This window comes from Sorex araneus, chromosome 6 (assembly GCF_027595985.1).
Source record: "Sorex araneus isolate mSorAra2 chromosome 6, mSorAra2.pri, whole genome shotgun sequence".
NCBI lineage: Eukaryota > Metazoa > Chordata > Mammalia > Eulipotyphla > Soricidae > Sorex > Sorex araneus.
The window spans coordinates 57,797,307-57,822,471 of NC_073307.1; the positions used below are offsets into that span (position 1 = coordinate 57,797,307).

General features: G+C 62.7%; 4 protein-coding genes across 5 annotated transcripts; 1 reads left to right on the plus strand and 3 right to left on the minus strand.

The window, feature by feature from the left end:
- Window positions 1-45: 45 nt before the first annotated feature.
- On the minus strand, window positions 46-8,818 carry UNC45A (unc-45 myosin chaperone A). Its single transcript, XM_055142716.1, has 20 exons — window positions 8,754-8,818; window positions 8,506-8,667; window positions 8,390-8,426; window positions 7,966-8,141; window positions 5,315-5,407; window positions 4,963-5,130; window positions 4,580-4,748; window positions 4,304-4,474; window positions 4,043-4,214; window positions 3,551-3,851; window positions 3,322-3,416; window positions 3,052-3,193; window positions 2,465-2,605; window positions 2,222-2,349; window positions 2,081-2,147; window positions 1,737-1,850; window positions 1,531-1,646; window positions 1,013-1,130; window positions 652-807; window positions 46-548 (listed from the first exon to the last, which is right to left on the minus strand). The coding sequence occupies exons 1-20, from the start codon at window positions 8,757-8,759 to the stop codon at window positions 291-293; spliced, it is 2,790 nt and encodes a 929-aa protein (XP_054998691.1). The 5' UTR covers window positions 8,760-8,818; the 3' UTR covers window positions 46-290.
- A 93-nt stretch (window positions 8,819-8,911) lies between these two features.
- On the minus strand, window positions 8,912-10,585 carry LOC129405879 (protein shisa-like-1). Its single transcript, XM_055143564.1, has 3 exons — window positions 9,789-10,585; window positions 9,453-9,663; window positions 8,912-9,110 (listed from the first exon to the last, which is right to left on the minus strand). Exons 1-3 carry the CDS (start codon window positions 9,889-9,891, stop codon window positions 8,912-8,914), a joined length of 513 nt encoding a protein of 170 aa, XP_054999539.1. The 5' UTR covers window positions 9,892-10,585.
- A 279-nt stretch (window positions 10,586-10,864) lies between these two features.
- HDDC3 (HD domain containing 3) lies at window positions 10,865-12,048 on the plus strand. The gene is made up of 4 exons (XM_004617580.2): window positions 10,865-11,008; window positions 11,196-11,251; window positions 11,317-11,557; window positions 11,759-12,048. Exons 1-4 carry the CDS (start codon window positions 10,897-10,899, stop codon window positions 11,887-11,889), a joined length of 540 nt encoding a protein of 179 aa, XP_004617637.1. The 5' UTR covers window positions 10,865-10,896; the 3' UTR covers window positions 11,890-12,048.
- Window positions 12,049-12,796: 748 nt separating this feature from the next.
- MAN2A2 (mannosidase alpha class 2A member 2) lies at window positions 12,797-24,907 on the minus strand. 2 transcript variants are annotated; one of them, XM_055142715.1, is made up of 23 exons: window positions 24,688-24,907; window positions 22,268-22,408; window positions 21,527-21,778; window positions 21,279-21,423; window positions 20,896-21,067; window positions 20,537-20,664; window positions 20,212-20,385; window positions 19,818-20,004; window positions 18,302-18,479; window positions 18,024-18,226; window positions 17,739-17,921; window positions 17,542-17,656; window positions 17,380-17,447; window positions 17,129-17,294; window positions 16,697-16,933; window positions 16,442-16,564; window positions 16,192-16,306; window positions 15,960-16,093; window positions 15,711-15,852; window positions 14,828-14,964; window positions 14,551-14,745; window positions 14,334-14,444; window positions 12,797-13,902 (listed from the first exon to the last, which is right to left on the minus strand). In XM_055142715.1, exons 2-23 carry the CDS (start codon window positions 22,397-22,399, stop codon window positions 13,750-13,752), a joined length of 3,450 nt encoding a protein of 1,149 aa, XP_054998690.1. In that variant the 5' UTR covers window positions 22,400-22,408; window positions 24,688-24,907; the 3' UTR covers window positions 12,797-13,749. The 2 variants fall into 2 exon arrangements, with proteins under 2 accessions (XP_054998690.1, XP_004617636.2); XM_004617579.2 differs by having other exon boundaries at window positions 21,527-21,784; window positions 24,688-24,906.
- Between the last annotated feature and the right edge of the window lie 258 nt (window positions 24,908-25,165).

Below are 25,165 nucleotides of genomic sequence, written 5' to 3' on the forward strand. Positions count from 1 at the left end.
CCTCCCGCTCCCAAACCCCTCCCTCACCAGGAAGAGCACAGTATGTCACTCACACTCTCACACTTTTATTATTATTTGGGGGGAAGGGAATCTGCTGGTGCAGGCTCAGTGACACTCACAGCTAGCGAGGCTGTGCAATGTGCCCTTTTGGAGCCGGGGCCCTCGGGCCAGCCTGGAAGCACCTGCTCCTTCCCGGGCTGCTGCGTGAGGCCGGTGGCTGGAGAGGCAGGTTCCATAGTGTACCGCTCTGTGCACGGCAGTGGAGGCAAACGGGAGGCGATGCCTGCAGCTCACTCTCCGTCCTGGTTGGGTTTGATCAGGCCGTACTCCACAGCTTTTCCTAGGCAGGCTGCCGCCACCCTGGCGACTGGGCCCTCCTTGCCCTTGGCCAGCACTGACAGGATCTCCAGCACCTCGCTCTCCATCAGGGTGCTGGCCACCTCCCTGGAGGCCTCGGCCATGTTCAGCACCACTACAGCGCCCCGGTGCTGCAGCTCGTGGTTGGGGCTCAGCAGCAGGGCCTGCAGGATCTCCAGCCAGTGTGAGGTCTACAGGTGGGTGGGCATGGGGAAGAGTGAGCACAGCTACCCCACCCAGAGGGTTCCCACCACCAAGTGCCCCTAGACTAGAGGGGTCCCCATGTGCACTGACCACTTGAGGGATACGGCTGCAGAGTGATGGCCGCATGGAGGTGAGCATGGCCAGGCCCCCAGCCGCTGCCCGTCTAAGTAGCTCATCATCCTCACCACTGTACAGCACCAGCAGCTTCAGCCGGTCATTGCCTGGGGCCTCAAAGAGGTCCTGGACCTGAGTGCAGAAAGGGGTGCAACACAGTCAGGGGGGTGCCGAAACCCACCAGCACCAGCTCTCCCACAGGCCACCCACTGGCCCTGGGCTGCATTTCCTTGCTCCAGGCCAGGTTGCTCATGCACTCGGTGGCAGCTGGGTCAGGGAAACTGAACCCTGCCAGGAGGGAACCCCCTCCCACTGGCTGGCTGGCCCTAGGTCACACCTCCTTGCTCATGGCCAGGTTGCTCATGCACTCGGTGGCAGCCCGGCGGATCATCTCATGCTCCTCAAACATGTAGCCTTCAATCATGGGCACTGCCTTCTCCTTCAGGATCTTCTGTCTGCAGGGCCCAGACAGGGGGTCGGCATCAGCAGCCTGGCACCCAGACCCCCAAACAATCTGACGGGGGGAGCCCCCTGCAGCAGGCGGGTGGACAGAGGTCTGCAGTGGACCCTGCCACCCTGCTGAGCTTCGGAGCATGCGGCCCTGCAGCAGGAGTTGGGGGGGCGCTGGGACCTGTGTGGCAGCAGGAAGATGTGGTCCCTGTGCCCCTTCCTGACCTGTTGAGCCTCCTCCCTTTGGCCCTAGGGGTGTGAGTGTGGGGTGCAGGGCTGTTCTCAGGAACCAAGGCTGGTGGAGCTACTGGCACTCAGTCCTGAGCTGCTGTCAGGACTCATGGGCAGCTCAGAGCAGTGACCGAGCGCCCAGTGGGGACCCACCACATCTGGGCTTGCCCTTACCGCAGCCGCTCGCTGATGCCCGCCAGGTTGGTCAGTGCCATGAGTGCCTCGAAGTTCTGCAGGCCCGAGCAGTTGAGGTGCAGCAGGGAGACCAGGGGCCGGACCACCTCATAGATCTGTGAGCACCCCCAGTGCCAGTTAGGGCTGCCCCCCACTCACCTCCCTACGTCACATCCCATCCGCCCCGAGGAGCAAAAGACACGCACCCGCTCCCCAGGGAAGGTCATCTCAGGGTTGGAGGTGATGGTGAGCTTGGCCAGGGCCTGGGCTGCCTTGGTCTGCCCCACGTCTGTGCCTTCCAGAGCCAACGGGAGCAGGGCCTATAGGATGGTCACAGGTGCCCTGACATCAGGCCCGATGATGGCTGTCCCCTGCCCGCCCCTCCCTGGGCTCAGGCCTCATCCCCTCTCCGGAGCTACCGTGCAATTCTGAATGCGTCCCCTGAGGGCTGGACACAGGAAGTAACAACCCAGGACCACCCAGGTATCAGTGCTGGGGGCTCTGGGGAACTTTCTAGAAGAACCAGCAGGAGGGAGTGGGGCCAGCTCACCTTGCCCCCGCCTTGGGCCACCACGGTGCCTCGGTCCTCCACCTCCTCTACCAGAGCCAGGAAGACTCTGCCAGAGAAATGGGGGTGGTCAATGCTGGGGGCTCGGTGGCCACGGGGCCAGGACCTGCTCACCTGGCTCACCTGGAGAGTAGCTCACGGCAGGAGTTAGTGAGCACCGGGCTCTCAGTCTTCACCATGCACGTCAGGGCGGACACCACGCCTGCCGCCAGCAGCTTCTTCACCCGGGCCCGCACAAAGTTCGGCTTGTCCTGGAGAAGGTGGTGCTGAGCTGGGCCACAGCTGAGGGCCAGGGGGGTCGGGGGAGGGGAAGGGCTGGGGCAGAAGGAGCTATGGCTGTGTCAGCAGCCCCTCTCGGCGTCTCACCTTGGGGTGCTGCTCGGGCACGTGCTGCTTAGCATACTTAGCCAGCTCCACCATCTTGGGGTCGGGCTCCTCGTAGTCATAGCTGTTGGTGCAGTTCACCAGTGCCGAGGCCACAGCAAACAGCACTGAGCGCTCATCCGACTAGGAAAGGCAGGGTGGGCGTCAGCACCCCTGCCTGGGGTACGCGCTGCTGCCCCCCCAACCCTGGAGAGGACCAGGGGACCCTATGTGGCATGAGGAACCAAATAAGGGTTGGGCATGGGCCCAGAGCGACAGTACAGCAGGAAGGGCCAAGACTCAATCCTATTGTCCCATATGCTCCCCCAAACATCGCCAGGAGTGATCCCTGAGTGCAGACCAAGAGTCAGCCCCCAGCATTGCTGGGTGTGACCCCCCAAAACCAAAACAAAAAATCAGGGTCTTCTGCGTGCCAGGCAGTGTGTTCCTGCTGTGCTCTCTCTGGCCCTGAGCTCACGCCTGGCGTGAGGTGGCACCCAAGTCCAACCACACAGCCCCTGAGCACTGCCAGGGAGGCCCAAAGGGGAGTGTGAGATGGGGCCCAGGGCCCGGAGCCACCCCAGCACTACCTTGCTGAGCTGGAACAGGGCCCTCAGGGCAGCCGTGTCCTCCACAAACTCCTCCTTCACGTCGGCGTCAAAGGTGAGGTAGGCCAGGCCCTCCACGGCCCAGCGCCGGGTGCCTGCGTCCATCTCCTCGCTGCACAGCCACCTGAGGACGTGAAGCGAGGGCGGCCTCGGAGCTGGGCTGGGTCTCTGACCTCCAGCCCCCACAGGACCTCCCGAGCCCACCACCACTCTCTCCCGACACAGGACCCTCCCAGGCCCCCCACCACTCACTTTCGACACTGCTTGGCAAGCTTGAGAGTGGAGCCTTCTGCAAACTGCTTCATGCTGAAGTCGGTGCCTCCAGCTGAGCCGAGCTTACAGAGCCCCTGAGGGAGGCGAGAGGGTCACCGCTGAGAGCCTCAGATGGCCCCTTGACCCCACCTGTGGCTGAGGTTGTCCCAGACCCATGGGGACTGTTGCTCCTTGCAGCCACCCATCCCAGCCTGGCTGCCAGACTCACCACCAGTGCCCGGATGCGGATACTGTCCTTCTCACTGCGCTTGTACAGGTCCTTGAGCAGCGAGACACCGTTGGCTGTGATGAATGAGGCGCGCTTGGCCTTGCCAGCCGCGTGGATCAGGGCCTCCACGGCCACCAGCTGCTCCGGCTCCCGCTCGGAGCCGCACAGTGCAATCACACTCTCCATGACGCCGCTCAGCTCCAGGGCCCGGTTGCCGGCATCGCACGGGCCCTGCAGGAGGCAGGAGACCGTCTGGATGGCCCGCAGCTTCCCGGCCAGCCCATGGCCCTCAAACCAGCTCCTGCAGGCACAGGGCTGCGGTCACAGCCAGGCCGGCAGGAAGATGCCGAGACTGCAGTCCCCCACGGGACCCTTCTGGAACCCCCCCAACCGCAGAACACCACCCCAGCTCCTCAGGGAGGCCAGCCTGGTGACACCGAGTGCCCTCCCGGGGTGGGGGTTGCTCAGAAACAGGGGAGGGGCCCCCCACACCTGATGTAGCTCTCGCAGAGACGGTGGAAATTCTCCCTCTCAGCATCACACTTGAGGTCGTCAAAGAGCTTGCTCAGGAGGATGGAGGCACTCATGCGGCTGTTGGCAGTGACTGAGAGCTCTCCTGGGGGGTCCTGCACTGAGCCCCCCACCTCCAGAATCTTCCTCAGACCTGGGAAGGCAGAGCCCCGTCAAATGGAAAATGGAAAATGGGGCCAGGGGTCAGGGCAGAGGAAGAGGAGCAGCCCAGCACCGTCCTACCTTGGTCAATGACCCAGAGGGTCAGGCTGTTGTCGGGGTCCTTCAGAGATGGCCGGGGCACCACCTTGATGAGCAGAGTCAGGGCATTGTCACGGCCCTGGCCCGACACCCCCGGCTCAGTCAGGAGATCCAGGAGGCTGCTGATAAGGACCTTCAACTCCCGGGCGGGATCTGGGGACCAGACAACAGAGGCGGCTCTGGGGAGTGCCAGGATGGGGACCCACAAGGCTGTCACTAGTCACGGTCCTGGGACCCCACAGGGTTGGCTGCACTCACCCACAATCACGGCGCCTTCCTTGCCCCGGAAACCTCGCTTGACGCCAGCCTTAAGGGCATCAAATATCACCTGGAGCAGGTGACAGGTGGCCAGTGACACGGCCTCATTGTCCACACCCAGGATGGCAACCAGGCGCCGTGTGCCCAGCACACTCAGGGTGGCCACCGTCTGCGAGGAGAGGTGGATGGAGGCACCAAGTTAGAGTGTGACCAATGGTATGATCTCCCCCTCCCCCCCGCTCCCCCAAACAAATACTATGTGTCCCCATGGGCCTGCCTCGGTTTCCCTGGAGGGAGGTGAAGGGAAACACCTCTGCAGGCTGGTGCCAGGTGAACAGGGGGATGGAGGGAGGGACAGACCGGGCAGGCACAGGCCCACCTACCCGGCTCTGGTGCTCCGAGCAAATGCCAACCAGCGTGCGCAGGGCCGCGAGCATCAGGTCGGTCTCCCCCGTGTCCAGCAGGCGCTGCAGGAGCTGCACCCCATTGCTCCGGAAGATCTTCTCAGCCCCGGCATCCTCCCGGGCCAGCACCACCAGGTTCTGCGACGCCTGCGGGAGGGAAGGCTCTCACAGCATGGGCAGTGCAGGAGGTGGTCCTGGCCCTCCTGCTGCCCGAGGAAGGCGACAGCGCCCCTGACCTCTCACTTCCATGAGGGGAGGGACGAGCTTGCTTGTGGCTCAGGGGGGACAGGCCAGCGCAGGCGAGCGGCTCAGGTAGGCACCGAGACTGTACCTTCTGCTTCTTCTCGGTGCCCTTCTCCTGCGGGTCCAGCAGGATCTGGAACATCTGCTCCACCTTGGCGTCAGTCGAGGACATGTAGCGCACCTGGGAATGACACCACCCAGCGGCCAGTCAAACCCCAGCCGGTCCCATGGGGACACCCCACCCATTCCCTACCTGACCTCCCCGGCTCCGCCCGGGGCCCTGCAGAGGTCCCACAAGGATTTCAGGCTCGGGGCACCTACACCAGCCCAGGCAGGAAGAGACTCGCCCAGCCGCTTCTCCAAAACTTCCCTCCGGCCGCTTCCTGCTTGGGTAGCTAGGGTGGCACCAGGCATGTGGCAGCATCCAGGCGTCCTGCCACCCGAGGCAGCCTGTGCCATGCCGGGCAGAGCATAGGCCCCAGCACTGAGCTCAGCATTTACACTGAGGTTTTTGCTAACATGACCTTTAGCTCTGGATTTCTCCTTTCTTACGCTTGTAAAAAATGGTCTAGGGACTGGAGAGGTAGTATAGCGGGTAAGGTGTTTGCCTTCCTCTCGGCTGATCCCAGTTTGATCCCTGGAACCCCATATGGGAGCCTGAACCTGCCAAGAATAAACCCTGAGTGCAGAGACAAGAGTAAGCCCTGGGCACCGCCAGGTGTGGGCAAAAGGGAAAAAAAAAAGCAAATATATATACTTGAAGGGGACCAGTGAGGCACTTGTCTTATAAACCGAAGAGCTGAAGAAGCAAGATCACTCAGGACCCTTATGTCCCCAGGGTCCTGGGAGGGAAGGTGGCACATGTGTCACTCCCTCCTGCCTCTACGGCAGACATGACTAATCCATGAAGGCAGCATCCCCTGCCAGTCCCAGAGGGCTGTGTCTGATCCTGCTCCCCGCAGGACTATGGGCAGCTACTGCCCACATCCGTGCGTGCCGGAGACCCACCTGCTGCCCACTCAGATTTTCAATGAAGAGCCTACACTGTGTTTTCTGACCCGCATCTTTATAACCAAACTAGTTAATTCAAGCTTGTTTACAATGTGTGAGTCTTTTGGTGCTTTTATTTATTTATTTTGCTTTTGGGGTCACACCCAGCAGTGCTCAGTGGTTACTCCTGGCAGTGCACGGGGGACCTGTGTATGGGATGACAGAGAATGAACCCATGCTGGCCACGTGCAACGCGAACGCCCTGCCCTGTGTACCAGGGCTCCCGTCGCTTTCGATGCTTGTAACTGACTTTATGGACCACAGAGCGTCTCCATATAAAAATGAATGAGTAGGTCGAGCAAAATCTCCTCTGAAAAGCCCCCTTGATCCTAGTCTCTCCCCCAGGGCCACAGGATTAGCCTTGTGATGTGCGCCTTTTCAACACTCTCCCACGAGAGGCCCAGGTTCTCTGCCCAGCCCTACACACTCAAGCACAGAGGAAATGCCAAACAGTGGCGGTGTAGAAGTCCAAATCCTGGCACACAGGTGCCCTTCCCCTGGGAGGAGGCTTCCCCCTCACTGCCACCATTTCTCATTTAACAAGCATCTTCCCTCATGTCCAAACACGCTGGGAACTAGAGTTAGAGGGGTGCAGTAGGACAGCATCTCTAATCCTGGGCAATGAGGCCGGTCCCATCTTCTCACCACCACCCAAGACAGCAATACACTTAACCAGTCCCACCATGTGCCCAGGAGGGCAAGTCAGTTCAGGGGATCAGAGACCACAGGACAGACGCAGTTACATGCCAAGAGCTGTGCTCGAACCAGGGAGCTGATGATACCTGGGCACTGCCGGAAATGATCTCCATACAGGCAGCCAGGAGAAGCCCCTGAGCATTAAGGGTGTGGGGAGGAGGGAGCTTACCTTGCAAGCAGACTACGCGAGTTTGATCCTAGGCACCCCATTTTTTTCCCTGGGCACTGCCAGGAGTGATTTCTGAACAAGCCAGGATCACTAGTTGTGGCCCAAAAATCAGAGAGAGAAAAAAAGAAGAAAACACATCTTCCGAGTAGGTGCAGAGAGCACTAAGTACCAAAACATTATGAGGGCCAGAGCAAAAATACAGAGGGGAGGGCACTTGCCTTGCGCATGCCCAACCCAGGTTCATTCCCCTGCATCCCATATGGTGCCCAAAGCACAGCCAGGATTATTAATTCATAAGTACAGATCCAGGAGTAACCAATGACCACTGCCAGGTGTAGGCTCGAAACAAAAACAAAACAAAAAACTACACAAAAACATAAGTACCAGGCTGGAGTGATAGCACAGCGGGTAGGGCTTTTGCCTTGCAAAAGGCCAACCCGGGTTCAATTCCCAGCACCCCATATGGTCCCTTGAGCATTGCCAGGAGTGATTACTGAGTGCAGAACCAGGAGTAACCCCTGTGCATCGCTGGGTGTGACCCCCCCCCCCCAAAAAAAAACCTAAGTACCAAAACACAAAGTCTGGTCAAACAGATCTGCTATTCTTTTTTTTCGGGGTTGCTTGGGCTCCAACCCCAGGGTCTCCCCTATGCAAGATGGCTTTAAGATACTTTTAATCTGCATTTCCCTAGTCGTGGCTACATGAGCGGTCCCCTATGGTCCTGAAACGGATCCTATCCCCACAGCTCTGTGTGTGTGTGTGTGTGTGTGTGTGTGTGTGTGTGTGTGTGTGTGTGTGTGTGTGCCCCCTCCCCGCAGCCCTACCTTCTCTTGAATCTGGCCCCCGATGCTCCGCAGAGCCTCCTGGAAAACTCGGTTCTTGGGCTCCAGGCTCACGCATCTCTGCAGGTCTAGGACGGCCTGGTCCAGACGGCCCAGCTTCTCGAGGGCCTGGCTCCGGCGGTACAGTGCTTTGACATCCCCACCGTCCCTTTCAATGGCTGGGCACAAACAGGAGCTCTGTCAGCACCCCAGGGAACACCGTCTCCAAGCGAGAGGAAGGAAAGGTCTCCAGCGCCAGAGGCGAGCGGGAGCCCAGTCCAGCCACGGAAAAGGTGAGGGCAGCTGCGGAGAAGGAAAGGCCCGAGGAAGTGGGAAAGCGAGAAGGCAGGTGTGTTCCGGGGGTGTACGGAGACCCCGCGCCCCGACCGAAGCCCCAGCGGCACGCCAGGCCCTCCCCCTTTCCTACCTCTGGACGCCTCCTTCTCCGCCTTGTCGTAATCCTCCTGCGAGAGAGAAGGTAAGGCCGTTGGGAGGGGCCCCGCCCAGGGCCCCGGAGTCCCCCTCCACCCGCAAGGGCCTCACCAGCTTCAGGTGGCAGGCGGCCAGGTTCCGATGCAGCACGGCCTGGTCCTGGGGTGTGGCGCCCAGCCCCAGGGCCCGGGTGTAGATGGCCAGGGCGCCCTCGTAGTCCCCGCATTTGAAGAGCTCGTTGCCCTCTTTGCGCAGCTCCTCCACGTCGCTGGCCTGCGGGGCCGGAAAGGTCAGGGGTAGGCTTGGACGCAGCCGCGGAGCGAAGGGGACCCATCCCCGGGGGCGCGGGTTCCACTCACCGTCATCGCAGTCAAAGTCCTGGGCCCGCGCACGCGCAGTGTCCGGGAATCCGCCGGCGGAGCCCCGCCCCAGGGCGTGGCCAGGGCGCCTCGGGGGCGTGGCCAGGGCGCTGCACGGGGGCAGGGGGAGCGGGTGCGCAGGCGCAGACGCGACGCGCCTAGTCCGCTCCCGCCGGGACCTGCAGGGGCCGAGCCGTGGAGGACCGCGGGGGGCGTGCCTGGCGCGCGGGGCTCGGGCTGCGCGGGGTCCGGCTCGGACTCCGACCCCGGCCGCGGCAGAAGTGCACGAGGTCCGCCGTCATCAGCGCCACGAGGAGCAGGCTGTAGAGGCCCAGCGCCAAGAGCGGGCCGGGGCCCCTGCGGGACAGAGTTGACTTTTCGGGGTGCTGGCCCCGCTGCAGAGCCCCAGAGAAATTGGGGCTCCCCTGCGTGGATAAACGTGGGCTTTGCGATAGAAATACGGGGACCCAGCGGTATCCCAAAGCTATCCGTGGAGAGAGGCGGGCGGTGGCAGCTCCCCTCCCGCAACTCCAACGCTGTCGCCTGCTTTCACGCGCCCCGACTCCCCCTCGCGGCACTGTGTGCAGTCCTGTGAGTGCATTCACGGGTGTTTCTGCCCCGCCACTGCCGCCAGGCTGCAGGGGCCCCAACCCTCCTCAGAGTTCAGCCAGAACCCCGAGAGCGGAGCCCGGGTCTCACCGGAAGATGGGCGGGGACGGCAGGGAAGACAGGTTGACCTGGTATAGAGCCTCGAATTCCGCCAGGGTGCAGCAGGAGCCCCCCGCGGCCTGCATGTGGCAGCAGTAAGCCTGCTCGGGGTCATCAGAGAGCCGTGGGCAGAAGAAGCCGGGGAAGTGGCGGCCGTCAGCTCCCCGGGTTGTCTCGCATAAGTGGGGGTGATGGGCCAGTGCTGTGGGGAGGGGCACGGTGGGGGGAGTTGGAGAGCTGGGGGCAGGGCTGCCCCCACCCACCCGCAGTCAACATCACTGCCCCCCTCCCGTCCCGATGCTCTCGGATTGGGGGACAGTGTCCTACCTGAGAGATCAATGGGCTGGACCAGGGACCCCCAGTTGAGGAGCAGCAGCAACCCCCCACTCAGGCCCGCCAGCAAAGGGCACCGTCTCCTCTGGAAACCCATGGCGGCACGTCCTGGTCTCCGCACTGCTCCTAGGAACCCCCATATCGGTCAGCCTAAGCCTGCTGCGGACAGGGATGAAATAGAAGAGCAGCGCGGGGGCCGGGGCCGGAGTGGGTGGCGGGAACACAAACCTGGAGTTTCTCTGCCTCGGGCTTTGAGGGGAAGCCCCTGCTGGACCCGGCAGCTGAGGAGGACGGAAGAGCTGACAGTCCTAAGAGCTGAAGCTAGTCTGACCGTCCTAAAAACTGAAGCTAATCTGGCTCTGGGCTCCCAGTAGGGCTTCCTGGGGGCTTGGCCCGCCCCATCTCATCCCCCTCCTCCCCCGAGACCTCATTTGAGCGTTTGGAGCGTCCCTCCCCACCACCTGCAGCGTGGCAACCGCCTAGCCTAGAGGGAAACCCAGGGCAGTCCCTGCCTTCACCTGCCCTCCCCAGACACGAGGGACCCTACACACGCTACCAGCCTGACACGCACAATTTCGGGAGGGGGGTGCTGCTGTGCTGGGGTCACCTCTCGTGCCCCACCCCAGCTGAAGCTTAGGGCTCGCAGCTTGGAGGGTGGGGTGGCATCAAGCACCATGTCCAACAACATCAAACTCCCAGGGCGGCCCTGGCAACATTCATTCCCAGGGGCCCCCTGGCTGGCACTTAGGGACTTGAAGCAGCCACCAAGACAGAAATGCACTTGTGGGCCCGCGGATAGCACAGCGGGGAGGACCTTGCACGCGGCCAACCCGGGTTCAATCCCTGGCACCCCATAAGGTCCCCCGAGCACCGCCAGGAGTGACTCCTGAGTGCAAAGCGAGAAGTAACCCCGGGAGCATCATCGGGTGGGACCCAAAGAGAAAAAAAAAAAATCCTCCCTCCAGGCATATGGGCCTGGTGCCTCCAGCGCTGGACTCAGCCAGCTGCGAGGCCGCAGGTTCCTGCGTTCCCGGTGCTCATTGAGCAGTGGCGCCCGGTCCTCCGCGGCACCAGGGGGCGCTGTGGGCTTTCGCCAGCAGCGATGGAGTCGGAGGCTGCGCGGCTGCTGGACGCGGTCGACTTCGCGGCGCGCAAGCATCGGTACCAGCGGCGGAAAGACCCCGAGGAGACCCCCTACATCAACCACCCGATCGGTGTGCGCGACGACCCTACGGGTGGGGGTGGGAGTTTGGGAGGGGAGGCCGGGAGCAGCCGCCGTAGGTCGGAGCTGCTTGCCGGGGGCCACCGCCAGGCTGTGATGGGGTCTGGTCGCCTTCCCGCCCCCGCCCCCGCCCCCAGGTGGGGTCTGACCGCCCCCTCCCACCCCGCCTCCACCCCCAGGTGTGGCTCGGATCCTGACCCACGAGGCAGGAATCACCGACATCGCGGTATTACAGGTAACTGCCCGTCCGGGGTGGGGGAGCCCGCTGCAGCCCGCGGCTGAGTGGGAGCCTGTCCGCAGGCGGCCCTGCTCCATGACACCGTGGAGGACACGGACACCAGCCTGGAGGAGCTGGAGCAGCACTTCGGGGCCCAGGTGCGGGGTCTGGTGGAGGAGGTGACAGACGACAAGACTCTGGCGAAGGCAGAGAGGAAACGGCTGCAGGTGGAGCGCGCAGCCCACAGCAGCCCCGGGGCCAAGCTGGTGAAGCTGGCCGACAAGCTCTACAACCTGAGGGACCTGACCCGCTGCACCCCGAAGGGTATGCCCCACACCCCTGCTGCTGGAAGGGCAAGCCGCGGGCTGCGTTCCTGGGGACTCCCCGGATCCAGCCTACTGGACCTCATGGCCCTCATGTGCTTCCTTAGGGTAGCGCATAGCAGGGAGGGGACTCCTCGTCCGTCTAAAGGGCTGAAACCCCGTGCTGGACAAGAGCAGCGAATTTTTGTCCACTCTTTCGCAGGTTGGTCTGAGCAGCGGGTCCAGGAGTACTTCCAGTGGGCAGCGCAGGTGGTCAGGGGGCTGCAGGGAACCAACCAGCCTCTGGAAGAGGCCCTGAAGCAGCTGTTTGAGGAGCGAGGGCTGAGCCTGTGAGCCTTCCAGCCAGAGGGCCTGAGCGGCTTGAGACCAGACACTTTCCTACCCTGAAGGGCATTCCCACTGAGCAGCCTTCCCGAATCTATTATTCTCTAGGCCTCGGGCCTGGAGCTGCCTCAGGAAGTCTTTCTGGGAAATAAAGGGTTTGCGACGGAAGATTTGTTTTTGCTCCTTGTCCAGACTCCAGAGTGGGGAGCCAATAAGCAGGACATCTGCTCTTCTGCAGGGAAGCTGAGGGCCTCGTCCCTGGGGACCCTGGTGGCACCCCTGTGCCATGTGCTGCATGGCGCATGCCACACAGATGCCCAGACAAGTGAAGGCTACACAAAGGACAAGAAATAGATGAGTGGGGAAAGTCTTAACGTTCTGGGTAATCCTTTTAGGCAGACCAAGCTTTGGTAGCTTTTTGGAGAACTTTCTTTAGGGCCAAATGTTGGTGGTGCTCAGGGATCAGACCCAGGTTGGCCACATGCAAGACAAGCACCTCATGTCCTATACATACTCTGTCTGGCCCACAAGAACTCAGTATCTTGGGGGAACACCCACCCCTGGTAGTGCCTGGCTCGGTGGTCGGGCAGTTGCTGCTGGAGCCACAGTGGTGCCGGGATGGACCCCGCCCCCTGTGCACGACAGGCACGTGCTTCAGCCCTTGAGGTGTTCTCCCAAAGGGATAAGGGAAGGTTCTTCACTGCATCTAAGGCTGTGTCTGAAGGGGGCGCCTCATCCCCGGTGTAGCCCAGAGCCTCCACCAGATGCCTGCATACCTGGCCCACCCACAGACCTCAGCTGAGCGCATCCACGGTCTTCCACCCCTCATCCACCCCACACTCCCCACCACCCCCAATACACACACGGACACAGGAACTGTGGGGTCTGGTCAATGGCGACAAGAACCTGACGGAGCCCACGAGTCAGTGAGTTTATGGGCTCTGAAGCAGCAGCCTCTGACAGAAACACGGCAGGTGTGGTTTGGGTTGGGTTACAGGAGTCGCACAGAGTCAGGAGTTGGAAGGTCAGTGCCGGGACAGGTGGAAGGACCCCAGGTGAAAGTCTGGCTCGTGAGCAAGCCTGGGCATCCTGAACTTGGATTCTGGACGCACCCTTCATCGAGATCAGGGTGTTTGGAAATCTGGATTCATTCCGCACTTCCACAAATGACCTAACCTTGACCAAGCAGCGATCCCGCGTCTAGGAAGACCACCAGACCTTTTCTCTGCCGCTCCAGCTGAGACAGGCGCCGTACAGCCCTCCCCTTCTTCAGTTCCAGGTCCCTGATCCCAGGGACCAGGGGGAGGCCACGACCTGGCTGCCACTCCAGACTATCACGCCCAGGGCCTTGTGCTAGGAGAGAAGTCTGACACCCCGGATGTCAGTGGGGCGGAGCCCAGGAGTCAGAGGGGTCAGGGAGAGCCCCACCCTTGCCACCAAACCCCAAATCAGCACCCAGACCAAGAGGGGTTCTGCTCCCTGCCATGTCCATGACGCCAGGCGCTGCCACAGAGCACTGAGAGCAGAGCCCCCACACAGCGGCTCCATCTTTTCTGCAGCTCTGGACAGCAGGGCCCTCGAGCAGGCTCATGCCCAGTGGCCCCGTCGGTGACTCCTTCCCTTCAGGCATCTCCTCCACTGCCACAGTGGAGAGGGGACAGTGCTGGGCCTGTGCTCTGGGGGGACGGCCACTCACCAGAGTGGAGGCTGGCCAGAGCCTCCAGACAGCCCAGGCTGCCCCCACGTGGGCAGAAGCAGCAACAGGTGGGGGCAGGCTCTTCGCCCCAGTGCTGAGAGGTAGATGGGACAGGTGCCAGCCCAACCTGGGGGCAGGGTGTCTCTGGGGACAGGCTTCTCGGTGCCCCAAGCCTAGCCCAGGCGCAGGCGGAACGTGGCCACCTCCATGGGCTCTAGGTAGACCTCGGTGCTGTTGGAGGGCGAGGCCAGCGGGTAGAGCAGGGTCAAGGAGCTCGGCTGCAGGAAGGTCACGTCCAGGCCCTGGAAGAGGCTCCCCAGCGCCACCTGTGGAGAGACAGGAGAAGGCGCGTCTGTGGGCGGCTCCCTCTGCAGACCTGCCAACTGCTCAGAACCTACCAGAAGCTCTGGCCCTTGAGGCAACACCCCACAGCCACATGCATATTTGTGGCAGCCTGCTCTGTACCATCTGCTGCCAGGGAGACAGAAGCTTCTGGAAAGGCCCTGGATCTTCACGGCACCATGTCAGAATCGGCTTGGTGGAGCCCTCTGCCAGGACACCGAGACCGTGGCCCTCCGTGCGCGCCTGCCATGACCCCCACATCTCTGCCCCTTCCCTTCAGAGCCCGGGCAAGCCCCACACTGATGTCAGCCTCACCGCCCCTCCTGTGTGCCACACGCCGGATTCTGTGCGTCCCTCACCTTGTCACAGCTGATCCTAGAGTCCCCCAAACATGCGGTGAGACCCTCCCCCTCACCTTGCCTTGGCTGGTGGTACAATTGAAGCCCAAATTCTTAGCTTCGAGGCCACAGTCGAAACCCTTGCGGTGGAGGATGAGTGCCGCTTCCGCTGAGGGCAAGGCCTCCTCCTGGGGGTAGGGGGTGGGTGTGAGGCTGCTGGAGGGCTGGGGGCTGGGAACCACCCAGCTCACCTCTACCTGCAGGGGTGGGGGGTGGGGGTACCTCCGAGCTCACCTCGGCCTGCAGCGCACGCAAGTTGAGCAGGTGGAAGTCGCAGGGCAGCGGGGAAGCCAGAGGGTGGAAGGAGCGCAGGCCAGGGCCCGGCGACGGCCTCGTGGCCACAGGAAGGGCCAGCACGGGAGTGTTGAGGTGCGCTGAGGTCAGGTGGCTGAGGAGGGACGGGAAGCTGGTGGGCAGGAGCTCGGGCACCTGAAGGAGGCAGAGGACAGTGAGAGCTGAAGGGACCACGGCTCAGTCCCTCCCTCCCAAAAGGGCTGGGCCCAGCTGTCACCTGGCGGCCAGAGTCCACCTGGCGTTCCCACAGGAGGCGGAAGTGGTTGCGGGTCCTCTTGTTGTCCTTGAGTCCTTGGCCAAGGCCCCGGTTGTCATCCTGCATCAGCCGCCGGTCCAGGATCACCTCCAGCTGGCCTGGGGAGGTGACTCGTGAGGGCTCAGGACAGTGCCAGCAGCTGAGCTGTCCCGAGGCCGTGGGGGGCCTGTGCCTTGGGTTTGGCTCCAGGCTGGCGCAGGCAGCACACGTGCCCTCCGTCTGCCCCACAGGGACCTGGCGTCCTGCCTGCCCAGCCCTCAACGGGGCTGCGCGAGGACAGCCAGGCATGGCCGTGACGGAGGCTGTACAGAGGAGAACTGCATGGAGGACGGTCGTGGCCAGGGAAAGGGCAGCCTTAGGTCAAGACCTCTGCTTTAGTTGGGGGGTGGGGTGGGGGGAGGGACTGGGGGGGGGGAGGTTGCGCCACACCCAGCAGTGCTCAGGAGTGACCCTGGTGGTGCTTGGGGACCGTAAAGTGTGGGCAGTGAAATGGGGGTGGCAGGATGCAAGACTTACCTGCTGCACCCTCTCCAGCCCGGGACACCTGGCTGCACCCTGTGCCCTCTCATGGCCCCCAGGCTGAGACCTAAATCAGTCCCTTTCCTAGGTCGTCCCCGGAGGTCTCCAACCCTCGGCTGGGCTAGAACAACCCCCTTAGCACTTTTTCTCGGTCAGGAGTTGACAGTGTAGACAACGGAGATTTTCGTTCTGTTCTGGTTTCTAATCTTTACCAACAATTTCCAGGCTTTTCTCTAGAGCAGCCCATGTTCTCTCTTCTTTTTCTGAACTGGAAGGGGGCAGGGCTGGCTCCCTCTCTTGTACCCCTCGGCCCCTGCCCACTCACCGTCGCTCAGGCTGGAGACGCCCAGGGCCTGGGCCGTGTGCAGCGTGAAGCGGCTCTGTGCGTCCTGGATGTAGGCCATGGTCGGCATAGGGTAGAAGTTGGCCTGCAGGGGCAGCTTCCTCAGGTAGCGCCGGGGCTGCACCTGCGGGGTGAGGTTTGGACTCAGGGCTGGGTCCACAGGAGGCCCGACTCTGCTCTCCCGTCAGCCCCCCACCCTCCACCTCGGCTCAGCAGGGCCCCAGGATGCACCTGAAAACCGTTGAGGTCCGTGAAGAAGGTGCCATGGCTCTTGATGTCCGTGTGCACACGCAGGGCCAGCTCCTTGTTCACGTAGTCCCGGATGTCCACCAGGCATGACACGTCCAGGGACAGCCCCTCTATCCCTGGGCACGGGATGGGGATTAACAGTTGGGCTCAGAGGCCATGGGGCTGGGGGATCACGGGGCTGAGACCATGGGGCCGGGCCCATCTTCTGGCTCACCTGGCAGGTTATGGAGCCGGAACAGCAGCTGGACATGCTCATAGTGGGTTTCCACCTCTGAGAAGAATGGGCCCTCGGTGACGCGCAGCACGGGCAGCTCCTTGGGGACGTAGGGCTATGGAGAGCCAGGGACAGAGCTCACTGATGGCCAGTGGTGGGGACAGGCCAGGCCAGCACACTAGCCGCGACCGCGTTCCCCAGCCCACATCCTTCCACTGCCCCATGCCCCTCGCCCCCAGGCATCCCTCACCTGGGCCTCGCCATCGGGCAGGAAGAGGTAGGCCCCACTCTTGTCCTTGGCCGCACGGGTGCCGTAGACCAGGAGCTCCATGCTCAGCCAGTGCTCCTGCTCCTCGTCCACCCTTCGGATGCTCTGCCAAGAAACACAGCCCTGACCCCTGGCCCCACAGCAGCACGTCAGGCCTGCCCGCAGAGGTGGCCCAACGTCCCCTGGAGCACCCCCCTGCTGGGCTCCCTCCGGACCCCCACCCAGCCCGGCCCTTACCTTGGGCAGCCCCGTTAGGCCTGAGAACCAGACCTGCATGTAGCGGTTGCTGAGGGAGAAGTCTCCAGTGCCGGAGTCGAGGACCCGCAGAGGGAAGGCCTCGGGCCTGCTGATCGAGAGCCGCCGACCGTGGAGGTAGACACGCGTGGAGGAGGGCAGGGAGCGCTGCCCATCCAGGCCTGGCTGCAGCTGCAGCACGCCCAGGCCCAGGGCGGGCAGGCGGAGGGGCACGGACACCTACGGGCAGCACGGGGGCCTTAGTCCCTGCACCGGCCGTGGTCCCTCACATGCAGGCAGTTAGGTCGACCTCCCACCGCTGGCCGCGGGGGGTTGTGGGGAAGCTGAGCAGCATTTGCTGAGTGACCAATGGTAGGCGTGTGACTGCCACAGCCGCTGTCGGCATCCAGCCCTGCCCCAGGACTCCCGTCTCACCTGGTAGACATTGGGGACCGTGGCGGTGGCTGACTTCCAGTGGGCACCGACCTGCACGGCCAGGGGCTGCCCGTCCTCCGAGAAGACCCGCACCTGGGGCTGGTTGACCAGCAGGGACACCATACTGAGCCGCTCCTGCTCTAGGGGGTTGAAGAGCACCACAGACCTGGGCAGGGGACAGGGGCTCGTCTGTGACCCCCCCGCTGGCCAGGCCCCGTTTCCCAGCAGCTGACAGAGGGGCGAGGGCTCACCGGGGCGAGGTGTCCAGCTGGATCACGGTGCGCTCAGGCAGGGCGTCGTGCTTGGAGCGGCTATCGTCCTGCATCCGCAGGCAGGGGGATAGTGCTGGGCTCAGCCCTCCTCCCCACCAGCCGCCCCAGGAGCGGGAAGGGAAGGGGGTGCCCCCAGCTCACCATCTGCAGGAAGGGGGCGTCGGGGTCGAAGTGGTAAGCGTCCTTGTCCGCCACCACCAGGAAGTGGGCTGCGTTGGCGATCACCTGCTTCAGACCCACCAGGGCATGCAGCAGCCTGGGCGGGAGTGGACAGTGGCAGAACCCTCCACCCACGGGCGTGCCCTCCCGCCCAGCATGGCCACTCGCTCGGGCCTCACCTGACCCCGTAGTCCACCACCACGGCCTCCTTGGCTGTGCCCGTGATGGCGTCGTGGTGCTGGAACAGCCCCAGGGAGCGCCGGGCCTCTGTCAGCAGAGCCAAGTTGGACAGCGGGTACTGGCCAGCCAGCCCGGAGCGGCGGGCATGTGCCACAGCCAGGCTGTAGAGAATCTCTGCTCCGCTGTGGAGCCGGAGGCACAGAGGTCAGTGGCCAGCTTGCGCCGCGCGGACCCTGTGTCTTCCTGCCCCTGGCCCTGCGGGCCAGCCTAGAGGGACTCCTCACCGCAGGTGGGCTTCCAGTACCCGGTCCAGGCTCTTGTAGAACGGTCGGGAAGTGAAGTAGCCGGTCCAGTAGTGGTCCTCCCGGTCAGCATAGGAGAAGAAATCCCCACTCAGCACCGGGAAGCCGGGAGGCCGGACGCCCGGCTCCACGCCCGTCCTCTTGTACAGCGCGTCAAAGTACTCAGAGAGGGTGCCAAACTGGGCCTGCAGGAGCCAAGCCCACGGGGGTCAGCGGCAGGGCCACTGCAGGGGCGCACCGCCCGCCAGGAGGGCCCAGACCTGTACGTGCAGCTCGGGCTTGCTGTTGAGGAAGTCAAAGAGCCGCTGGTAGTTGGAGAACTGCGCGTCCCACTCCTGGGGCTTGTCGTAGCGGAAGTCGTCGCCCAGAGGGACCAGGAGGACATTGCTGCGGAACAGCCGAGACTTCTTGCGGTACTGGTCCAGCAGCAGGGCGGCCCTGCAGAGCCCCAGAACACAGAGCTCCCGTGAGCCGAGCCTGGCCACAGGCCCCCCGGCTGCCCCTTGCCAACACAGACCCTGCCACGGGCAGGCAGGCTGCCAGCCAGGGTCCCCACTGTGCTGGACACGAGAGCCCAGGGAGGGCCAGCCAGGGATTAGAAGCCCCACCACCACCCACAGGGCCTGACGTAGCCCCCCTCGGGGGTTCCCTCCCCAGAACCCTTATTATGTGTCTGGAACAAAGGGGATAGACTCTTGTGTCTGGAGGGAACCTCATCTGGTGAGGCCTTTGGGCCATGAACTCTGACACTCCAGCCCCACTGCAATGGGGCCAGGGGCTGAGCCCCTCACACAGGGACCAGGGCAACTAATCAACCTCCCTGGCTGCAGGCTCTGGAGACTGAGGAAAACGTCCGTGCTTGTAATATGAGTCACAATGAACTGCATCAAAGCACACAGCAGGGGCTACACTGAACACCCATCACCTTCATTCCCACCTAAACTTCAGGCCAAGCCAGCAGGAACACACACAAAGCCCAAAGCACATGCCCAACCTCTGCAGAACAACCTCACATCTGGCCTAGAGGGAACACTGCTCACCCCGCCCAGCCCCCCTGAACCCAACTTCTCAACAGGGGCTCCTCTTACGTGGGCCCCATGGCATTCCAAGGGGCCCGTGAGTGGGGGGCTAGGGCATGAGATTGGTGAGCCAAGCAAAGACCAGGAAGAAGAAAAGGACGGTGGAAAGAGGCAGCTGGCGGGAAGAATGGAGCCCCGAGGGCTATGCATGTGGGCGCCCCGCAGAGCCGCTCCCACCTCGAGTGGCACCTGGCCTGCCGCCCAGCCCCAGGCCCCGCTGGACTCGAGCTGCAGGTTTGGAAAACAGAAGAGACTTTCTTCCTGCCGTGGCCAGGTTTCACCTCTCAGACACCCGGCGATCAGACGATCGCAATGTGAAAACCAGTTTGGCTTGTTCTGAAGGCAGGTCCGATTCTGGCCCAATCACTGTTTGGATCACTCTTTTTTTCTTATGTTTTTGGGTTACATCTGTCGAGACTCAGGGACTCCTCCTGGCTCTGTGCTCAGGGATCACTCCTCTCAGTGCTCGGGGGACCATGTGGGGCGCCGGGGATGCAGCCTGGTCGGCGTGTGCGAGGCAAGCGCCCTCCCTGCCGTCCTATCACTACAGCCCTCTCACTTGTGTGAGCCGGCCAGCTCTGACTGACCTCCACCACAGGGCTTCTCGGTGCCGACCTGCGCCCATCCCTTGCACGGGACCCAGGCCCAGGCAGCAAGCCTGCCAGAGACCCGGGCCGGACTCCACAGCACCACGAACCTCTCAGCCACGTTGGCCTCCGTGATAGTCCGAGGCGGCACTTTCCAGGGGCAATTGATGCGGCCACCGGGCAAGCGTTTGAAGTCAAACTGGCAGCAGACCTTGGGGTCCGGGCCACAGGTATGAGGGACATCGTAGCTGTAGAAGGGCATCATGTGGCAGAAGATATCCGTGCTGGAGTCTGAGTCTGGGGCGGACACACAGGCATGAGTTACCAGCACAGGGCGGGGGCACATGGGGGTGCCTGCCAACGTGGGTGGCGAGGCTTCTGGGTGAGCATGGGGGCTGTGGGGACAGGCACCCACGGGCCAGGCAGCAAGGCCTGAAGGGGCCAGAGGCAGGCTCTGGGGCCGGCTGAGGACGCGGGGCCCTGCCCTGCCCTCCCCCGCCTCACCCCATGTCTGCCTCCACATAAACTCCAAGCTGTGGGTGGCAGCGAAGTGCTTCTTGATGGCGTAGTGCACCCTCTGGATGAGCATGCTGGTCAGGTTGGCGCGGCGCAGCAGGTAAGGCATGGTGGAGCTGTAGCCAAAGGGGTCCACTGCCCAGCCTGAGCGTGGGGTGGCACCTGGGCAGGGTGCAGAAATCACAGGTCCTCAAGGCCCGGTCCCTAGCTGCGGCTCCCACCTGGCCAGGACGCCAGGCCCACAGGGCGATGTGCCCCAAAAGGATCCACTCCAGGTCTGTCCTCAGACCTGCCCCCGCCCGCCTGCACTCACCAAGGTTCCGCTCTAGCCACTGGTGGCCCTCAATGAGCTGGTCGATCAGCGCAAAGTAATGTGAGTTGGCCTCGTCCGGCATCACCCAGCCGCCCGTCGCCATCTCCAGCTGCCCATTCCCCACCAGCCTGGAGTTGAGGGCTCGGTCAGTGGAGGCAGGGCCTGGCCGGAGACCCGAGAACAGACATGCAGCCTCCTCCTGGCACCTCCGTCCAGGCTCCAGGGGACACACACTCATGCAGCTTTGATTTCTCCCAACACCCTTGTCCCACTCGCTGGCTGGGCCTTCTCCTTCTAGAACCCTCTCCTGCCACTCTCCCCTCTCCCGCTCCCCCATCCCAGTCCCGCCCGGCACTGGCCTGCGCACGGCGGCTTTCTTCTGGGCGCTGATGTTGTCCCACCACTTGGCAAAGAAGGAGACCTCGGCCCAGAGGAAGCGGCGCCGCGGGTCCTCCTGCAGCTTGGACACCATGCTGTTGAGGATGTGCTGCGTCTGCTCTGCATAGTACTTGTCAAAGGTCTTGATCCAACCTGGGGGGCAACACGGAGCCTGAGGGACAGCCCCCCTGCCTCCACACCTGCCTCCACCATGCCATCAGAAAGCCCACTGAGACACAGCTGCACTCGGGTGCTGCCCGGGCCCAATCCCTGATGCCACCTGTGGTCCCCTGAGCATGGCTAGGAGCGGCCCATCCCCAGGAAGAAAGCCCAGCCCGGCAGGGCAGAGGCCGCACAGGCTCACCTGGGTCATTGTGTGAGTGGGGAACCACGAAAACCTGCAGGTCTTCAGCGTCCCAGTCGTGGGGGCTATAGGAGATGTCAAAGCCCTGCTTCCACACGCCGCCGTCCAGGTTGTCGAAGGGCAGCTCCTCTGACACCGTCAGCATCTGCCAGGCAGGGCACGGACTCAGGGCTCCAGCCAAGGCACGCGGGGCCAAGCAGGGGGGCGGGGGAGGGGGGCGGGGGAGGGGGCCGCCACCAGGCTCTTACCTGCAGGTCTGGCTTCTGACCCTGGCCACCCAGCGCAAACTGGCAATCTTGAGGGGAGATGGAGAGGAAGCTGGGCTGTGGCTCGGGCGGCACCAGCCAGGAGCCGTTGGCCATGGGGTAGGGCTGCAGCGCCGGCGAGCCCTCGGCATGGGCGGTCAGCTCCAGCACCGAGTCCTTGATGTGGCTGATGATCTCGTGGTTCTCCTCCAGCAGCTGCTCCAGCTGCTCGATGCGGCTCTGCAGCACAGAAATCTGGCTCTGCCCCGAGAGCAGAGGCGGTCAGTCGCATTGCCTGGTGGCCCCCCCTGCACGGGCGGATGGAACCCGTGACAGGAGAGGCACAGACTGCACTGGGCTATAGTGCCCCCAGGTCCAGAGAAGCCGCAAGTGTGAAGGCAGAAACCCACCCAGGTGGTGCGCCCCTCGGATACCCACAAATGCGGCCAGGGACGAGCAATGCCTTCCTGGAATCCCACTCCTACTCCCATTTCCTTTTTCTGCTTTTAGCTTCAAGGTTTCTAGAAACTGTCCAGTGGGAAGGAACAGTCCTGCCCGAGGCTGACCAAACGCAGCCAAGTGAAGTGTGGGCCCAGCCTAATGAGCTTGTGTATGTGTGTGTCCCCAGCCTAATTAGTATGAGAGAGAGAGAGAGAGAGAGTGAGTGAATGTGTTTGTGTGTGTGTGTGTGTGTGTGTCTGCATGTGGCCGTGTGCTTATAAAGCAGCACCTGGCCTGACTCACCCGGGGGAAGTTGCCTCCATTCTGGTGCCGGGCGGGGTCATGCTGCACTCGGTCCAGCATGAGGTAGAGCGAGAAGACGGCCACGCAGAAGATCGCAGCCCCGCACACAGTCACCTGCTTCTTCAGCTTCATAGTGGCGGCCTGGCAGGAGGATGACAGGAAAATGTCTCTGGTCTCCCACCAAACGCCCAGAGGCACCCCCAGGGCTGCTCTAAGAGCGCCTATTTGCCAGGCTCTATGACTATAAGGGCTGCAGCACAGGCCTTGCATGCAGAGGCCCGGGCTTGACCCTTGCACCTTGTGGTCCATGTAGGATGGCAAGGAATGAGTCTCCAACCATGGAGCCCTGAGTAGCCCAAGTACTGCTTGGTGTGGCCCAAACACGTGCATACACATTAACGTGTACACACACACTCACACACACACACACACACACAAGCTTCTGGGGTAAGAAACTTATTGCTTATTATATTTTATTATTATATTATTATGAAAATACAATGGCCAGAATGATAGTACAGCAGGTACATCGCTTGCCTTGCATGTGGCCAAACTGGGTTTGATCCCTAGCATCCCATATGGTTCCCTGAGCCCTCCAAAAGTGAACCCTGAACACAGAGCCAGGAGTAAACCCTGAGCATTGTCAAGTATGGCCCCAAAACAAGCAAAATGAAACAAAGAATATATATATAAGTTAAAATATATATATACACATATATATATACACATACATACATAAACTCCCGGGGTCAGGGAGATAGTGCAGCAGGCTGGGCACTTGCCTTGCACATGGCTGACCCAGGCTGGATCCCCGGCACCCCATAGGTTATCCTGATCCCCACCAGACATGAGTGAGTGCAGAGCCAGAGTAAGTCCTGAGCACCAGCTGGGTGTGGCTCAAAAAAAAAGAACAACAAAAATATATAACCCTGTGGTGAGATCTAGCATGCATGAGGCCCTGAGTTTGATCTCTGACACTGCATGATCCCCAGCCCGTCCTGGTAGCCCATGGAGCCTCAACAGTGCTCCTGGTACCGTGGCACTGCCAGGCCACCAGGCCAGAGCAACAAACTGCCAGGTCTGCAATGCCCCAGCCCCTCCTGAGAAACAAGCCAGCCTGGGATGTGGCTACATGGGAAAGCTCCAGCCTTGCATGCAAGAGACCTGGGTTCCATCCCCAGAATCTCAAACACACACACACACCCCCAAGCTCCTAAGTACCACATCCCCCTCTGGCTGTGCATCCCAACCTGGATCAAGGCTGGGCGCAGCAGACAAGGTCCAAATGCCCTGACCCATACTGCCAACACAGGGGGAGTCCTGATGCGCTGAGCATCTGTGGTCTCTGGAGCCAAAAGCACCCTCCAGGTACATCAGGGCCTGGAGTGTGCAGGCACAAGGAAGGGGCATGGGCCCTGCCAGCACTACTATAAAAAACACAGGCACGGGGCTGGAGTCGTAGGACAAAGGGGAGGGCATTTGCCTTGCATGCATCTGAGCTGGGTTGGATCTCAGTGTCCCTTATGGTCCCCTGAGCACCACCAAAAGTGATCCCTGAGTGTAGAGTGAGCCCTGAGCACTGCTGGGTGTGGCTCAAAAAGATTTAAAAAAAAAGCACAGCCCCAAAGTTAGGACCCATGAGGTCTGGCGAGCACCTGTGAGAGCCTGGCAGCCAGCCTGGGCCTCTGCGCCTTCACCAAAGATGAGAAACCAGCACCAAAGAGAATCTGGGCCACGCTTGCAACGGGCCATGCTCGCAACTGCCCGTGAGCACCACGAGCCTAGAGTCTGTGAATCTCGTGCTTGACCCTGGCACCATAAACAAATGTCACTGCTGTGTCTGACTTGCCAACAACACAGAGGACGGGAGGGAAAAAAAATCAACACATACACACACCCCACCATCACCTACTAACAAACTTCCCTCCCTCTGGGGGTTTGGCTCGGACCACCCAATCCAAACCAGTACCCAGGTGCTGACCCAGCGGCCCCTGTAGCCACCGGAGACGGGCTGGGGTGAGGCCACGTGCATGCATCTGCTTCCAGATGAATCAACTGTCTGTGTCCATCAAAGGGCACGGCGGTGCCCACGGGGACGCGAGGGGACGGGGGTGCCTGTCCCCGGGAGGCAGAGCCTGGACTGGTCCAGCACCTTCCTGCCGCCCTGGCGCTCCCCCAATATTGGGGCTGCCCGCAGAGGTAACTTCGCCCCAAAGGGGACACCTAGCCCTCGGGCGCGACCCAGCCTGGCCCTGCTGCTCGCTAGCGGGGTCGCGGTCGGGGCCCGCAGCGCCCGCTTCGCAGTTGGGGCGCAGGCGAGGGGCTCCCGGGAGGGCACCTGCCGCGGCCTCCCGGGCGGACGCGCCCCTCGGAGCCAGGGTCCAGGTCTGCGGCCCGGCCGGGCCCTGCCCACGCCTTACCTAGTCCGTGCCCCGGCTCCGCGCCGCTCGGGCCCCTCACATCCTTGGGGGCTGCCGCCAGCGCACAGGCAGCAACGCAGGCGAAGCGGGAGACGTCCGGCTCCCGGTCGCCCCCGCTCCTCCGCGCGTCACAAGCCGCCGCGCTCTCCGGGGGCCACAGCGGCCAGTCGCGCCGTTCCCCCCGCGCGGCGTCGTGCGGCGGCGGCGGGGCAGCGTGGGGGCGGGGCCAGCGCTGCGCCCACCCCGCCGCCAGGCCCCGCCCCGCGCGCCCGGCCCACCGTTAGACACCGCCCACCAGCAGCCCCGCCCCCTGGACGCGGGCGGGGCAGAGTGGGGGCGGGGCCAGCGCTGCGCCCGCCCACCGCCAGGCTCCGCCCCGCGCCCCGCCCGGGACCAGGCCCCACCCACCTATAGGCCCCACCCGCGCTCCAGGCCCCGCCCCTACGCCACCAGGCCTGGCCATCAGACCACGCTTCCT

Bases quoted from the DNA above. Each gene is read 5' to 3' on its own strand.
- HDDC3 (XM_004617580.2), top strand. From the start codon at position 10,897: ATGGAGTCGGAGGCTGCGCGGCTGCTGGACGCGGTCGACTTCGCGGCG. The intron at 11,009-11,195 runs GTGTGCGCGACG...CTCCACCCCCAG, and splicing joins CTACATCAACCACCCGATCG to GTGTGGCTCGGATCCTGACC. The intron at 11,252-11,316 runs GTAACTGCCCGT...GCCTGTCCGCAG, and splicing joins CCGACATCGCGGTATTACAG to GCGGCCCTGCTCCATGACAC.
- UNC45A (XM_055142716.1), bottom strand. The intron at 5,408-7,965 runs GTAGGGCTGCGG...TGTCATTCCCAG, and splicing joins GGGGCCAGATTCAAGAGAAG to GTGCGCTACATGTCCTCGAC. The intron at 1,647-1,736 runs GTGCGTGTCTTT...GGGTGCTCACAG, and splicing joins TGACCTTCCCTGGGGAGCGG to ATCTATGAGGTGGTCCGGCC.
- MAN2A2 (XM_004617579.2), bottom strand. From the start codon at position 22,399: ATGAAGCTGAAGAAGCAGGTGACTGTGTGCGGGGCTGCGATCTTCTGC. The intron at 17,922-18,023 runs GTGAGGAGTCCC...CCGGCTCCACAG, and splicing joins GTACTGGAAGCCCACCTGCG to CGGAGCAGAGATTCTCTACA. The intron at 17,295-17,379 runs GTGAGCCCTCGC...TCCCCTGCCCAG, and splicing joins CAGCTGGACACCTCGCCCCG to GTCTGTGGTGCTCTTCAACC.
- LOC129405879 (XM_055143564.1), bottom strand. From the start codon at position 9,891: ATGGGTTTCCAGAGGAGACGGTGCCCTTTGCTGGCGGGCCTGAGTGGG. The intron at 9,664-9,788 runs GTAGGACACTGT...CCCTCCCCACAG, and splicing joins CCAGCCCATTGATCTCTCAG to CACTGGCCCATCACCCCCAC. The intron at 9,111-9,452 runs GTGAGACCCGGG...TCTGTCCCGCAG, and splicing joins CCGTCCCCGCCCATCTTCCG to GGGCCCCGGCCCGCTCTTGG.